This window comes from Leucoraja erinacea, chromosome 29 (genome assembly GCF_028641065.1).
Source record: "Leucoraja erinacea ecotype New England chromosome 29, Leri_hhj_1, whole genome shotgun sequence".
Classification (NCBI taxonomy): domain Eukaryota; kingdom Metazoa; phylum Chordata; class Chondrichthyes; order Rajiformes; family Rajidae; genus Leucoraja; species Leucoraja erinaceus.
Genome location: NC_073405.1, coordinates 15,982,978 through 16,000,601, shown reverse-complemented (window position 1 = coordinate 16,000,601; position 17,624 = coordinate 15,982,978). Strand labels below are relative to the sequence as shown.

General features: G+C 40.8%; 1 protein-coding gene across 1 annotated transcript in view; it reads left to right on the top strand.

Annotated features, from left to right (window-relative positions):
* LOC129711235 (AP-1 complex subunit mu-1) overlaps positions 1 to 17,624 on the top strand; it is an 80,615-nt gene that overhangs the window by 20,496 nt on the left and 42,495 nt on the right. The window contains exons 6-10 of the mRNA XM_055658746.1: positions 942 to 1,068; positions 10,852 to 10,994; positions 13,208 to 13,279; positions 14,999 to 15,157; positions 16,677 to 16,802. Coding sequence (XP_055514721.1) covers positions 942 to 1,068; positions 10,852 to 10,994; positions 13,208 to 13,279; positions 14,999 to 15,157; positions 16,677 to 16,802 — 627 coding nt within the window. The remainder of the gene's footprint in view (positions 1 to 941; positions 1,069 to 10,851; positions 10,995 to 13,207; positions 13,280 to 14,998; positions 15,158 to 16,676; positions 16,803 to 17,624) is intronic.

Sequence of the window (17,624 nt, the reverse complement as noted above, 5' to 3'; positions counted from 1 at the left end):
TTCAACCAAAATCTGTCTTACTATCCACAGCCTCTGTCATAACTCAACACCACGCTACCTTTCTTGATTAAATATGCCACTCCACTTCCTTTCTCCTTTGTCCTGATCTTTTGGGACACGGTACAGCATGACATATTGAGCACCTGGTCTTGGTCACCTTGCAACCATGACACTGTAATGGCTAATGGATATTACTTGCATTTTGTTATCAGTGTTGTCCATCATTAGACTTATTGCAAAGGCTGTATGCAGTCAGATAACGACAGTTAAGCTTTGTTTTTTGCTCTGTGCTGCATATGAGACTTTGTTAATTTGCCCTTCACTCTCCTGTGCCACCGCTCTCTCACTTCTCTTGATTTATTAAGCATCTCATTCTTTCAGCACTTCCCCCACTTTATGTGATGTCTAGAACGTTAGTGGAGTGGCAGACGAAGATGGCGTCTTATTGATGAATTATATATATATATATTTATACTCCTGTAGTGATTTCTGTAGTGGATTAGTGCAAATGGTACTTTAACTCTCACTTCTGGTTTGATTTTGTCCCATGCTTACTGTACGAAAGTACAAGCTGCAAGAATCATTGTTGAGCTTGGATTCTTTCCATCTAGTCATTAATCAGTGAATCCTCCTTATAAATGTATAATTTCATCCAGAGGGGGGTGTGTGCTGGCAGTAAAGTTTTCATCCTGGAGAAGCTGGAATTCAGCAGAGCTTGCAGTAGTGATTAACCCTGAAGTGAACGCTTGGGAATTATTAATGTTCCTTAACACAAATTTTATGAAAATAAACATTTTAGAATATTTGAAAAATGTATTCAGCAACTCACTTTTCCTGAATGTATTGTGACAGGTAGTCAGTTATTAAATGCACTTTGTTTGAAGTGGAGACTCGTGCAAACTATTCCAAAGTCAACATCATCTTCCTTGCTCCCAATCTAGGTCAGTGCTAATGGAAATGTATTACGTAGTGAAATAGTGGGCTCCATCAAAATGCGAGTGTTCCTATCAGGAATGCCAGAGCTGAGACTCGGATTAAATGACAAAGTATTGTTTGAGAATACAGGCCGTAAGTATTCTTAATTTTCTATGCAAATTACTAACCAGTCATTAGCATTTGGTTGACTTTTTGTATCAACCGAAATAACATTAAGCTCTGTGTCAAGGTACAATATGAATTTGGTGATAGTGAAGCCCAAGTAATTTCATGCTGAGATGCTTTGTCTTTTGAATAAAAAGTATTTTGTGTGGAACTAGCCAACAGCTTGATGATGAAATTTAAAGAAAGTGAAGAAGTGAAGTCACCTGAAGCTCTGGGGAAATATTAAAGTCACAGCGGAATTTTGGAAGAAGAGGAATTACATCAGTTTTCTGACCAAAATTAATATCCATTTAAAAAAAAACATAGTAGATCTATGCTAATTGTGGCTGTGTTTCAGTATTCTTACAAGATTGAATGCAGAAGTATTTCATCAGTTGCGAAAGGTTTGTGCTTTCCCAATGACCTATTCTCTTTATGACACATTTAATGTGGGTGTTTGTGATGTTACTCACTTTTAACTTCTCATCTCTTTAAATGCATTGGTGTGTTAGGAACAATAGAGGACTAAAAAGACTCCAGAGTTGAGTCCATATAAATAGAATATTAAATTGTTTGCAGAGAAAATAATTGGCAAAATTATTAATGGAAGGTTGTCCATTTCTAGTGAATTGGAATATAAAGTGGACTGAAGCTATGCTGCAACAATGCAAAGTCCCGGCTTCAGAATATTTGTAGTACAATGTACAGTTTTGGCTATCATGTCTTCATAAACGGTTTTTGGCCTTGAAAATAGGCAGTGTGTATTTACCCAAATTATACATACACTGTAAAATTGCACGGAGAGTTTACATAAACAAGGGATGATTTTGTTGCGAATTTAAGTTTATCGGAGTAATGCTTATCCAACTCTATCTCACTGAATGCTGATAAAAAGGGGTTTAAAGGCTGATTTCGGCTGCTGTGATCATTTTTTTTTTCTTTTTTGTTCATAAGTATCTTGCTGCTCATTTATTCAAAGGGTTGGAGTGAATTAAAGCTATCTGATCCACTGCTCTTGATGTCAGGTTGGACAACTTTGCAGCACGCTGGCGCAGCGGTAGAATTGCTGCCTCACTGTGCCAGAGACCCAGTTTCAACCTGACTACAGATGCTGTGTGTATGGAGTTTGTACGTTCTCCCTGTGACCACGTGGGTTTTCTCTGGGTTCTCTTGGTTTCCTCCCACGCTCTAAACATGTACAGGTCTGTAGGTTATTTGGCTTGATAAAATTGTAAATTGTCCCTTGTAGGATAGTGTTTGCGTGCGGGTGATCACTGGTCGGCACTGATTTGGTAGGCTGAAGGGCCTGTTTCTACACTCTATCTCTAAACTAAACTATACTATAAACTTGCTCATCTTTCAGTGGAGGGAAAGAAGATGGATGGACAGTTGGGATAATGTAGGAATTGTTGAGTCACAACTAGATAGTGATCTGATTGTAGAGTAGGACATTGAATGGGAAGTAACAAGGAGGAAATAAAAGGATAAAGGGAGCATGGGATGTCTGAAAATTAAAATAATTAATATAAGCAGAGAAGGGCGCAAATTAATGTGGCAAGGTTGTAGTGAGAAGGCCAGAGAAACGGCACACAGCTGAGATGGAGGCTGAAGCTGGTTCTCTTCTGTCAGCGGTCCTGCTTTAGTGATATTCAGTTATGTGCAGGACAAGTGTTTCTGAAGAAGGGTCTCGACCCAAAACGTCACCTATTCCTTCGCTCCTTAGATGCTGCCTCACCTGCTGAGTTTCTCCATCATTTTTGTCTACCTTTGACCTAGATTGGATTATGTTTACGCAAGAGAAATGACCATGGGCCTCGCCGATCCTTTTGGTCAAATGAAAATGATTGTAGTCTAGAATTACATCATAGTCAGAGTTATTTACAGCTGATCGAAACGATTTCTAGTATGGTTAAGAAGGAACTGCAGATGCTGGAAAATCGAAGGTGGACAAAAATGCTGGAGAAACTCAGCGGATGAGGCAGCATCTATGGAGCAAAGGAAATGGGCGACGTTTGGTTGTGTGTTAATGTAGAAAATGCACATGGCAAGATCCCATATATATTACAGCAGTGAAGCGACTATTTGGCTTGTCTTTGCTGAGTGCGCTCTTTGGAAGAGCTGTCCAGTTTTGTTCCGTGCCCCATCTTTTCCCAAAAACTACAAATAATTATTTGAATAAATATCCAATTGCCTTTTGAAGGTTCCAATTGAATCTGAACCATTCTTTAGACAGAATTTGGCCTGCCTGCTCTAAATCTTTTTTTAACATCTGTCTTGGACCTTCTCTTCTTTTCCTGTGTTGTAAAGAGAACAATCTGAACCCCTCCAATATATCCAGCTAATTAAGACCGGGATTGCTGGTAATTTGCCTTTGTGCGCACTCTCTGGTTTTAATATTCTTGCCAATGTATGCTCAGAACTGCAATATTTTTGCACCTAACCAGATTTTCGAATGTTCCCTATATACAAAGCCAAGCATACAATGCAGTTAACTGCCTCCTTTACCTCTTCTCACACCTTCAACGTTTTGAGAATATGCACTCCCAAGTGCCTGTATCTATCTCAGATTGTTACTATTTAGATGTTACTGCCCCTCTGTTATCCTATTGTGTCACTCCAATTATCTGCAATAAATTTCATATGTTCATTTCGCAATCTGAGACCTGCTTGGAGCCATCTGCTTTGTTCATGATTACTACATGACCATGTAATGCATTGTTTGTAATCTTTGAAATTGTGGTCCTTTTGCAAGTCCAGATCATTTACGGTGTCTTCCATAATGTTTGAGACAAAGACCAATCATTTATTTATATGCCTCTGTACTCCACAATTTGAGATTTGTAATAGAAAAAAACTCACATGTGGTTAAAGTGCACATTGTCAGATTTTATTAAAGGGTATTTTTGTACATTTTGGTTTCACCATGTAGAAATTATAGCAGTGTTTATACATAGTTCCCCCAGTTCAGGGCACCATAATGTTTGGGACACAGCAATGTCATGTAAATGAAAGTAGTCATGTTCAGTATTTTGTTGCATGTCCTTTGCATGCAATGACTGCTTGAAGTCTGCGATTCATGGACATCACCAGTTGCTGGGTGTCTTGTTTGGTGATGCTCTTCCAGGTCATCTGATATATTGCAGCCATCTTTAGCTTATGCTTGTTTTGGGGGCTAGTCCCCTTCAGTTTTTTCTTCAGCATATAAAAGGCATGCTCAATTGGGTTCAGATCAGGTGATTGACTTAGCCACTCAAGAATTGACATTTTTTTAGCTTTGAAAAGCTCCTTTGTTGCTTTAGCAGAATGTTTGGGATCATTGTCTTGCTGTAGAATGAACTGCTGGCCATTGAGTTTTGAGGCATTTGTTTGAACTTGAGCAGATAGGATGTGTCTATATACTTCAGAATCCATTATGCTACTACCATCAGCAGTTGTATCATCAATAAAGATAAGTGAGCCAGTACCTTCAGCAGCCATACATGCCCAGGCCATAACACCCCCACAACCACTGTTTCACAGATGAGGTGGTATGCTTTGGATCTTGGGCTGTTCCTTCTCTCCTCCATACTTTCCTCCATATGTTAATCTGCGTCTCATCTGTCCACAAGACCTTTTTTCCAGTACTGTGCTTGCTCTTTTAAGTACTTCTTGGCAAACTGTAAGCTGGCCATCCTATTTTTGCATCTAACCACCTTGCAATGTAACCTCTGTATTTCTGTTCATGAAGTCCTCTGTGGACAATGGTCATTGACAAATCCACTCCTGACTCCTGAAGAGTGTTTCTGATCTGTCCAACAGGTGTTTGGGGATTTTTCTTTAATGTAGAGAGAATTCTTCTGTCATCAGCTGTGGAGGTCTTCCTTGGCCTGCCAGTCCCTTTGCGATTAGTAAGCTCACCAGTTCTCTCTTTCTTCTTAATGATGTTCCAAACAGTTGATTTTGGTAAACCTAAGGTTTGACTGATATCTCTAACAGTTTTATTCTTGTTTCTCAGTCTCATAATGGATTCTTTGACTTTCATTGGCACTACTTTGGTCCTCGTGTTGATAACCAGCAATAAAAGTTTCCAAAGCTGATGGAAAGACTGGAGGAAAGACTGGGTGCTTAGAGGTCTCTTAAACCTGCATTAGGGAGGCAATTAAATACACCAGAGCAATTACAAACACCTATTAAGCCATGTGATCCAAACATTATGGTGCCCAGAAATGGGGGGGACAATGCATAAACACAGCTGTAATTTCTACATGGTGAAACCAAAATGTATAAAAATGGCCTTTATTAAAATCTGACAATGTGCACTTTAACCACATGTGATTTTTTTTTCTATTACAAATCTCAAATTGTGGAATACAGAGGCAAATAATTAAATTATAATAATTAAATGTCCCAAACATTACGGAGGGCACTGTAAATACAGCAAACATAGCAGAGATCCTAATTCCCACTGCATAGTTTGTTTCTCATGTCACTGAAGCATCTGTTCACTGTTGCTGTCTGTCTCCTATTTCTTAGCCAAGTACACACCCAGCTGTCACTTCCAATTTCTGAAAAATTATCAGATAATTTGTTTGTAACGTTTTTGTGGATAAATCTTGGCCAGGATACTGTGGAGATCTTCCTCCCCTGCTGTTAAGGCATCATATATCACAATTTATCAAACATTTGGATGGGATTGTACGATGGGATTAGCAAGTTTTCAGATGACATTAAAATGGGCAGCACTGTAGAAGGTTATCAAATATTGCAGCAGGATCTAGATCAGTTGGTCAGGTGGGCTGATGTGTGGTTTATGAAGCTGAATACAGATAAGTGCAAGGTGTTGCGTTTTGGTAAGCCAAACCACGGCAGGACCTTTAGTGTGAATGACACGGCTCTGGGAAGTGTTGTAGAGCGGAGGGGTTTAGGAGTGCAGGTACATGGTTCCTTGAAAATGGTGTCACAAATAGATGAGGTGGTCGCGAAGATTTTTGGCACATTGGCCTTCCATCAGTATTGATATAGAAGTTGGGAGGTTATGTTACGGTTGTACAATACATTGGTGAAGACACATTTGGAGTATTGTGTTAGATTTGGTTATCCAGTTATAGGAAAGATGGTGTTAAGCTGGAAAGGGAGCAAAGAAGATTTACGAGGATGTTGCCAGACTCGAGGGCCTGAGCTGAAGGGCAAGGTTGAGCAGGCTTTATTCCTTGGAGCGCATGAGGATGAGGGGTGTTCTTGGAGGTGTATAAGATCATGAGGGGATTAGATAAGGTAAATGCACAGAGTCATTTATCCAGAGTAAAGGAATCAAGAACCAAAGGGCATATGTTTACGATGAAGGGAAATGGGCGGGGGACGGGGGGGGGGGGGAGATTTAATAGGAACCTGGACGGGCAAGTTTTACACCAATTGTGGTGGGTATATTGAATGATTTGCCAGAGGAAGTAGTTGTGGCAGGTACTAGCACAATATTTAAAATACATTTGGACAGGTACATTGATGGTTTAGGTTCAGAAGAATATTGGCCAAACACAGGCAGGTGGGACTGATGTAGATGTGGCATGTTGGTCGACGTGAGCAAGTTGGAATGAAGGGCTTATTTCTACTCTGTATATGTACAGCCAAATAAACACCATACTTTGTGGGATCAGCAAACCTTGTTGCCATGGTCTTCATTACTGCTGTTGAAATCAGAGCATAAACAGATTATACAAGATTAACCAGAATACATTTAAATCCAAATGTTATTTTTATGAACACAATTAATTTCCCAATGATATATTGGTCAGCAATGATCTGTTGCATATAAACCACCAGCAACCTTGTTTGTGCCAGCTCTTCGTATTTCCTGTAGTTAGGAACTGTCTTGGCTGGGCCAGACATTTAGGAACATTTCTGTCATGTAATTATTCTGCATTAGAGCAGTTCTGTGCTGTGTTTTTCCAAAGCCAAATCTCTAATGAAAACATGACTCTCAGTAAATATTTTTTTTTCTGCCTAACACTTATCTGAAAATAGTGGCCGTCTGGTGTTTCCAGTTATACTTATTCCATGTGAAAGGTGAAATATGTCTTTGTGTTGATGGAAATCAAACACTGCAGATGTTGGAAACAAAACAAAAGCAGACAATGTTGGAAATATTCAGCAGGTCAGGCTGCATCTGTATCAGTTATCCATCTGTAATGTTAACTTTTTTTTTATTCGTTGTTCTCACTGGGGGTGGAGGATGCGCCCAGCCAGACCTGTCTTTCATTCATTACACAGCTCCTACATTCTTTTGTCCGTGTTCTCACTCTCTAACTGTTCCCATTCACTCATTGACCACGTTACCTTGTCTATAGGCTATTCCCATTTTCACCCTGATTTTACCCTGTCAGAGACATTGCCCCCACACACGCATACGCTCACTCGCCTGACCAAGCTTCTTTTTGTTTCGAGGAAGGGCCGGCGACCTTCGCAACAGATTGATAGTTGGGTGCATTAAGGTCATGTGATAGGAGCAGAATTGGGCCATTCAATAAATTAATTGGGGATTAATTTTATGGTGTCCACTCGTATGTTTGTCATACAAGATAGCTGGATGTAATTTCTGCGTTATAATTTGCTTTCCTAAATTCCTCCCTTGCGGACAATCGCCATGACAACTGCAATGTCATTTCTCAGCTGTTCCCTTTATTGGGGTGGAGATTGATACAACAACACTCCTTATCCCAAACGAGGGACTAAATCTAAAAACCTCACGAGGGACCCGTGAGCAATCACCTGAAATGAAGGAAGTTGTAAGGTACACAAATTTGCTGGAGAAACTCGGCGGGTGCAGCAGCATCTATGGAGCGAAGAAAATAGGTGACGTTTCGGGCCGGAACCCTTCTTCAGACGAAGGAAGTTGTGTTTGTCACATGCAAAAGTCAGTTGCAAAACCACCCCAAGTACCAGATTGATAAGCAGTGCAGTATTCACCACAGATCCAGTTTGATGAACTCCATCTGGAGTTGAACAGGAGTGCTGATGATTGCAGCTAAGCAGTGTCTAATGAGCAGATAATGGGATGGTTCAGCTGACTCATATATGGTAGCAGGTTAAGATGTCATGCATTAATTATTTTTGACTAATGCTTAAAATCCCTTGTGCAGATATTGTCACCTGTTCCGCTGTGACCACTTTGCCAAAGTAAAATTGTACAAGGGCAGCACAATGGGGCTGCAAGATGCAATTGGCTTGCAGCTTCAGGTCTGATTTGACCCTGACAGCTCTATGCATGGAGTTTGCACGTTCTCTCCATGGCCACATTCGTTTTCTCTGTGTGAACCAGATTCCTTCTGCAAAGACTGGCTGGTTGGTAAGATATTGCCCATGGCAGATTATTCCTAGTATAGGTAGCCAGGTGGAAGTATCAGGGAATTGGTAATTGTCATGTGGTTAGACTGCACATTACAGACAATTAACTTCAAGATTCAAGAGAGTTTATTGTCATGTGTCCCAGATAGGCCAATGAAATTCTTCCTTTGCTTCAGCACAACAGAATATAGAAAGCATAAATACAGAACAGATTAGTGTGTCCATATACCATTGTATAAATATATACACACATCAATAAATAAAACAGATAAAGTGCAAATAAACATAATGAGCTATTAATGTTCAGAGTTTTGTTTGAGTTGAGTTTAATAGCCTGATGGCTGTGGGGAAGTAGCTATTCCTGAACTTGGTTGTTGCAGTCTTCGGGCTCCTGTACCTTCTACCTAAAGGTAGCGGGGAGATGAGTGAGTGGCCAGGATGATGTGTGTCCTTGATGATACTGCCAGCCTTTTTGAGGCAGCGACTGCGATAGATCCCCTCGATGGAAGGAAGGTCAAGAGCCGATGATGGACTGGGCAGAGTTTACTACTTTTTGGAGTCTTTTCCGCTCCTGGGCACTCAAGCCGCCGAACCAAGCCACGATGCAACTGGTCAGCATGCTCTCTACTGTGCACCTTTAGAAGTTGTAGAAAGTCCTCCTTGACAAACCGACTCTCCATAATCTTCTTAGGAAGTAGAGGCGCTGATGTGCTTTCTTTATACATCAGTGTTCTCGGACCAGGAAAAATCTTCAGAGATGTGCACGCCCAGGAATTTGAAGCTCTTGACCCTTTCCACCATTGACCCATTGATATAAACGGGACTGTGGGTCCCCATCCTACACCTTCCAAAGTCCACAATCAGTTCCTTGGTTTTGCTGGTGTTGAGGACCAGGTTATTGTGCTGGCACCATTTGGTCAGTCGATTGATCTCACTTCCATACTCTGACTCGTCCCCATCAGTGATACGTCCCACAACAGTGGTGTCGTCAGCGAACCTGATGATGGAGTTCTCACTATTATCGGCTATGCAGTCATGAGTATAGAGTGAATTCAGCAGGGGGCTGAGCACGCAGCCTTGAGGTGCTCCCGTGCTGATTGTTATCGAGGCTGACATTTTTCCACCAATTCGAACAGTCTGTGGTCTGTGAATGAGGAAGTCGAGGATCCAATTGCAGAGGGATGCGCAGAGACCCAGTTCTGAGAGTTTGATAACCAGTTTGGAGGGGATGATTGTATTAAATGCCGAGCTGTAATCAATGAATCAATCGATATCATGAGGAAAGAATTGGTCAGAAATACTTGTCTTATGTGCTTTTATAAAAGAATCCTAAAACAAGGCAAGGCAACACTATTTACTAATCTTCTGTAATTGAAAACATGTTACCCATCATATGCATTAATCACATATAGCATTAAGCATCCCACTGAGATAATAAAAAGATTGGCATCCTTTTGGACAAAATTACCATAGCAAACGACAAACTGAAAATATTGCTTGGAGTTGAAAGGTTGGCTCAGATTATTAATCCACTTTAAAATGATAATTGAAAGCAGAAACCTGTGGAAAAAGCAACAGTGTTGTTCAAGAGTTGCCCAGAAAAAGGGGAAGTGTTTGAGAGAAAGCCTTTTTCCAATGTTGACAGAAGGTGCTAGACCATGCAAATAACAAAGAATTTGGTACATTATGAAATGATTACATATACTAAAATGTAACAGCCTTTCAAACATCTTGTATCCCGATGACAAGAAACTAATGATTAAGAGTCCAATTACTTCTTTGTTAAATTCACAAAGATTCAAGTTTGGATAGTGTTATCTAAAATGTGCAAACGTGGTATTCTCCTGGAAGAGTGTAAATCAACCTGTTTGTATCTACTGTTAAAATAAAACTTGTTACAAGTGTGTACCAATACCTGATCTTGGTTTATTAATGTTTTGCAAATCTAAGAGCTTGAAAAACCATTTACTTCTGGCAAGGAAAAGCAAAAATCATTTCTCATGGGCGGTGCAGTGGTGGAGTTACTGCACCAGAGACCCAGGTTCGATCCTGGCTACGGGTGTTGTCTGTACGGAGTTTGCACGTGCTCCCTGTGACTGTGTGGGTTTTCTCCGAGTGCTCCGGCTTCCTCCCACATTCCAAAGATGTGCGAGTTTGTTAGTTAATTGGCTCCTGTAAATTGTCTCTAGAGTGTATGATAGAATTAGTGTACGGATTGATTGTTTGGTTGGCATGGAGTGGGGGGAGGCCTAAGGGCCTGTTTCCATGCTGCATCTCTAAACTAAACTTATCTAACCTTCTGTTCGGAGTTCACAAGTGTGTTCTTATTCTTAAAGTAATAATGTTTGCAGGGAGTAAGTGTTAAATGGCTTAAAAATTCCTTTTGAACAAGATTGTCAGGGCTGGCATGTAAAAACTGTTCAAAAGGGTCACCTTTCTTTCCTGAGACAGGAGGGAAAAGCAAATCTGTGGAGTTGGAAGATGTGAAATTTCACCAATGTGTGCGGCTGTCACGATTCGAAAACGACAGAACCATATCCTTCATTCCACCCGATGGAGAGTTTGAACTGATGTCTTACCGTTTAAATACACATGTAAGTACTGAGCCACGTGTCGTGCTTGGGTGAGTTGTTAACAGGCCTGACTGTCTGTGAAGCCTGATAGACCTTCCATCAGTTTGCAGGAATCCGTCTCATGTAGCATTTAATAGCCTGCTGATAATTGTCTATTATTAAGCGTTTATGACGATAAAAAATCATAGTGACATCTGTCTCCTTTAGTAGCCAAATGTCAGTAAACTGGCGATATTTAAATCTACTAAAACACATACTGAAATTCTGTGTATCGAAATCCATACCTCCCAAGAAACTACCTCGCATTTGTATTATTTTTGATCAGATGGGGGTTTTTTTGGCAGTCTTTTCGAGAGTTGGATTGAAAATGTGAAGGGGAGGAGGAGGCGGTTGCTTTAATTGGATAATATAGAATTGTAAGCATGAGGATGACTATTGTTTGGCTCGATCCGGGTTTTGGAAGGGAGGGTATCTGTTGTCCAAAATGACTGAATTATCGCAGCAGCAGTTAAATGAAAAGCAGTTGAATTGAATCAGCTGTAATTGTGAGATTCTGGACATTTGCTTGTGTGCTGTTTTTTTTTTCATAATTATCTTGTTTAGATTTTTAAAAACCATGGAGGTTTGCATAGAACAGAATGTTCAATCATGAAAAACGGTTACCTTGGCCTGGTTTGTGCGATTGGAATACAAAATACAACTTGTTCCATATCCTTGACAATAGAGTGAGCCCTGAAATAAATAGATGGACATCAATAAGTGGTAGGTACACAAAAATGCTTGAGGAACTCAGCGGGTGCAGCAGCATCTATGGGATGAAGGAAATAGGTAACGTTTCAGGCCGAAACCCTTGGGTTTCGGCCTGAAACGTTACCTATTTTCTTCGCTCCATAGATGCTGCTGCACCCGCTGAGTTCCTCAAGCATTTTTGTGTACCTTTGATTTTCCAGCATCTGCAGTTCCTTCTTAAACACATCAATAAGTGGTAGTTTCTTTGTTGTTTTTCAAGCATTACCGCTGCTACTCAATCATAGATGGTTATTTAAAACTAGGGTGCATTAGAATTTCTCTCAAGTGGTGCTGGGCCTCTGGAATTCTCCGCTCCACGATGTTGTCCAGATTGATCACTGGAGTTAATTAATGAAGTGGTCGATTATTTATTTTTTCAATTTGAAGAGTTGAAGACTATGTAGAGCCACCACAGAGGAGGAGCTGAGGACCGGGGACAGATCTGCGTGATTGTACAAAATGACAGCAAACTTGATAGACAGTGACCGACTCCTATCTACTTGGATGCATTTGATTAGGGGGCTTAAATCCCATCATCCATAAGTAGAGCATTGAAAGCTAAGCCTTGCTTTGGACAGGTAGACAAAAATGCTGGAGAAACTCAGCGGGTTAGGCAGCATATATGGAGCAAAGGAACAGGTGATGTTTCAGGGTTGAGACCCTTCTTCACACTGATGTGGGGGTGGGGGGCGGGAAGAAGAAAGGAAGAAGCGGAGACAGTAGGCTATGGGAGAGCTGGGAAGGAAGAGGAAGGAGGGAGAAAGCAAGGGTGCAGATGCAGCGTCGATGGAGGAATTGGGAGTAGAGTACTTTGGACAGTAGTGTTTTCGATCTAATTTGCCACTCCCCATGAGATACCACAACATTTTAGTTTTTCACTGGGTCGCAGAAAATCAATATTAATATTAATATTCACAATGCAAGGCATTTGATGACCCATCTGCTCAGAGATTGAGTTGTGCAGTTACTGTCATAAGAAAAAGAACAGTTTCTAACCTTGCATTAGTTTTTCATGAAACCTTCTTATTTACTTGCATTTAGCTTATTTCTTTCTCCAGCCCGCTCGTCAGGCAGCTTAATATGGAAAAGATGTTAAGTCCTGGTTTCTCAATATGTTGACAGCCTGCTGCATATCCTCCTCTGCCTGAAACTCCAAGGCAAAGCAAGCTCATTCCCCTGAGCTAAATAATGCTTGACATGTGCACAAGAACTCGCAAGCACTAAATTTATTGACTTCTTTGAAGTCACTGCACCTGTGAAATTGATTTGCTGCAGAGCTGGGACAGTGTGTTTATAATGCACGGCATACAGTTTCACTCATGTTTCAGCTAATGAATATGTTATTTGGAATGAATTTAAACTAAATCTGCGAAGAGCAATTGCCTTTTTAAAATGTAATTCTCAAATTAGTCACAGTACTTATGATCTTGCATTTTTATGATCAGGTCAAACCTCTAATCTGGATTGAGTCTGTGATCGAGAAGCATTCCCACAGTCGGATTGAGTATATGATTAAGGTGAGTTATTCTATTCTCCAACATAGATCAATCGGGAACAAAACCCCAAATTGAGTTAACTGATGATGTTCCAAAGCACCCAATACCCAAATGATTTTTAGAAACGTGGCCCAGCTGAGAAACTCAAGCTGAAATCCAATTGAAATAACTTATCGCATCACTTTCAACTTCTCCTTTGTACTTCATGATGAAATCCTAATTGAGTTATGAAGCTTAGAAATAAAATTCATCAGATCTCCCAATATAATCAGGTTAGTTGCCATTTGAAGTCAAGCTGCATGTTTAACTTTAACTTTGTGTAACCTACAGTGTGAATAACATGAGTCAAGAAGGATAATTGAACATCCTAGATTTTGTGGTGCAGACAGGCCTTCAGTCTTCCTGTTTATCAGCTGCCAGCATCCTTCCACTTATCTCCAGCTGCCTGACAGCCTCCTGTCTACCTATCACCTACTTGCCTTTGTCTTACTTCTCCATCTCTCCTCTTTATACCAGCTACATGCCCTCCACTCTCTGTCCCAATCAAGGCCTCAACCCAGAACATCAACAATTTATTCGCCCACCACAAATGCTGCTCAACTATCTGGGTTCACCTTGCAGTTTGTGTTTTGCTAATGATGTATCAGCCTCTGTACATCTAGTCAGACCCAAACAATTGTAGGATGCCTGATTATCAAAAAGTCTACGATGGCGACCCTACTCGATTGTGTACAATCAGTTTCCCATTCTTGGCTTTGACAATAACTTGCAAAGCATCAGGGTTATTAGCTTGCATAGAAACTCTTCCGATTGTTGGATTTTTGTACTCTGGATTTTCCAGATATTGTGGAGAATGTGTTATAAGAATGTTAATGAGTAAAAGGGAGCCAACTTTCTGTCATTCTCTGCATCAATATTCCTTGCCTTATAGTGCATGCGTGCGTGTGTTAGAGCACAGTATGCCAGACAATAGGTCTGGCTGTACAGCAGTGACTTTAAAATGGTGGTCAATTTATGCAAAGAAAAGAATGTTACATTCTAAAGAAAGCATTTATTTGATGGCTGTTTCAAAGAGCCAGTACGTCTGTGATGGGCTGAATGTCTGCTTCCCAGGAAAGGTAGAAATCTATTGATGTCAGAAAGCTGTCAGTCATTTTCAGGTTCATGTTGCCTAACCCAGTGTCATTCAGTTTCATTGTAGAGCCAACCCATGTGGGAGTACTTGTGTTGTAGAACTCCGAAAACTTCCTCCCATATTCTGGAATTTACATATTTCAATATCAGCTGGCTTAGCATAAAGGACAAATACTTGAAACTGCTTGGTATTTTTATAGGCCTCTGTACAGTTTTCCAGATATTTAGACAAATGGAAATCAACAACAGTTGAGATGCTGGAACATGCCTGAATTGAGTTTTTCCACCATTTCTTGCTTTTGTTTCAGATATTTGGAATTGTTGAATATTCCCATTTTATAAGATAATTATATAAATTATACCAATGATCTCACTTTAATTCTGTGGCATTAATGTTTAAATTGAACACAACGCTAACTCTGGATTTTATTAATTGTGTTGTCCTGTATTATCTCATCTCTGACCGTAACTTGTCAACTCATAATGTTTGTTCTTTAAAAATAACTGCTTGCAAATCTTGAAAAGATATAACTGGACAGCAAGCCAATGATAATAACAATGGTGCAATAACTCGACAGCATCTAACACATTTTGTATCTTCCTCAGGCCAAGAGTCAGTTCAAACGTAGATCGACAGCCAACAATGTTGAGATTCACATTCCTGTCCCAAATGATGCAGATTCACCCAAGTTTAAGACCACGGTGGGAAATGTGAAGTGGGTGCCAGAGAGCAGTGAAATAGTGTGGTCGATCAAATCGTTTCCAGTAAGGATCTTTGTTCATGTTTTCTATGTTAACTATCTGCACAAACACTGATTGTTTTCTTGTGTATGGAGATTATTTTGAAGTCATCGTAAATGCTTCATCAATTACTTTATCAATTCAGCTGGGGATGTATGCTGATAATTGCACAATATTCAATTTTATTCGCGACTGATTGGTTCAAGGTAACCATCTACCCATAACGTTCTGTGGCACTAAGTTGTCCAAGTCCCCCATCATTAATATCTTGGAGGTCACCATACAACACATTCAATGAGACAAGCGTAATATATACAATTGCAAAAGAGCTGATCGGAGATTGGATTTTACATTGAATGACTAATCTGACACCGTAAAGCCGTTTTGTTCAAGGCACAGGTTAGGAATGTGATGGAACACTCTCAATTTATCTGGGTGACTGCAGCTCCAGCAACTCTCGAAACTCAACACAATCCATGAATGATTAGCTTCCCATCCACCGCCCTAAACAATCATTCCTTCCACCGCTGCACAGTATCGACAATGTGTACCATCTACAAAGTAAAATGCAGTTACTCACCTTGGCTACTGCCAAACCCCCAATCTTTAAAACCAAGAAGAGCGGGCAATAGATGCATAGGAACACCACCACGTGCATGTTCCCCTCAAGTTGCACACCATCCTGACTTGGCACTATATTGCTGTTCCTTCATCATTACTTGCTTGAAACATCCTCGCAAATGGTTCTGATGGAACACCTTCCCCAGAAATGGTTTATAAAATGCTCACCACCAGCTTCTCAATGGAGTTAGAGATTGGCAATAGGTGTCAACAGTGCCCAGATCCTGAATAATGAATAGATATAAAAATGAAGCATGTAAAAGTTGGGGATATGGATGGGGTTCAATATAGATTACAAAAGTACTGTGGCTTGAGGTGGGGCATTCTGCGTTCTCCTCTTGATGCCTCGGAACCTTTCTGCCACATACAAGGCCCTTCAGGAGTTTGATGAAATCCCACTTGCCTGGATGTGTGCTACTTCAATAATACTTATGGTCTTGCCACCTCCAAGCCCAAAGCAGTTTAGCTGATGGGACCTGCTCCACTATGCAGGAAAATACAATCCCTCTGCCACCAATGCACCGTGGCTACATGTGGATTCACTATAAAGTGCACTGCAGTAATTTGCCAAAACTGTTTATCAATGGTGGAGGAAATGAATGTTTAGTGTGGTTGATGGATGCCAATCATTTTACAAATGGGAATAGCTCCCCTTGGAAGTTCCTTTCCAAATCGCCCACAATCCTTACTTAAATTATCATTTTGTCGCTTTGTCGCTGCTGGGTGGGACGAAGTTTACTTCTCTGGTTCCATGCAAGTGCCATCACTATGCGAACTGCAGCAATTCAGGGTAGCAGCTTGCAATCACTGGCACCATCTCGTGGGCAATTAGAAATGGAGCAATAAATGCCGTCAACGTCAATATTCAGTGGATGAATAAAAATAAATCACTCGCTGACTTGACTTTCTCCTATGCTTGTAGGGTGGAAAGGAGTATCTGATGAGAGCACACTTTGGGCTTCCCAGTGTGGAGGCTGAAGACAAGGAGGGGAAGCCACCCATCAGTGTGAAGTTTGAAATTCCCTATTTTACCACTTCAGGAATACAGGTGGGTGATACTGTTATAATGAACTCTAGATGTCACCGTTTGTCTTTTCCCATCGGAACACTGGTAAAACGGACTGAAATAAGACGTTATATTGAAGGACACTAATGCCATTTTCACATTCCCATTCTAGTGCTGCCTCTTCTACGTGGCACTTGCTGCATTACTGATACAGTTTGTTTATGTTGCTTGGTGAGTTGTTTCCTTTCTCATCTATGCGATTATTTCCCCAGGGCTCTTCCAACAGATGTTAATCCAAAGTTATACAGTTCAGCATTGAGGATCTGGCCTGGTCCCAATAAATCTCTCCCTCTCCTCTAATTATGCACCAACCAGTGGGTGTGGGTTGATGTTGGAAGGTGACAAGGTTAGCTTTAAGCTGCACAGGCAGTTGTTTTTGAGCAAAGCCAGCATGTTCTCCCAAAAGATGGTTACCCACAGAATAGCACTTACTTTTCACATTGCTAGTTAACAAAGTTACTTGGTCATCTTGTACTGTTTGTAGAATTCAACAGTTCCTCTGACATTACAAAATAACAAAGGGAGGCCATTCAGTTCATTGACTTAACTAGGCCATGGCTGATCTCCCCTTGATTCCATTCATCCGCCATGGTTACACAGAAAATATTTGTCCATCACAGTTTGGAAGTGTACACATTGGGTTGTGTGTGGGGTTAGGGTGGAGGGGTGAGGGGGGGGTAAAGATGGAGAGTCAAGATAGGGCTAACAGAATCAAGGGATATGGGGAAAAAGCAGGAAAAGGGTACTGATTCTGGATGATCAGCCATGATCATATTGAATGGCGGTGCTGGCTCGAAGGGCCGA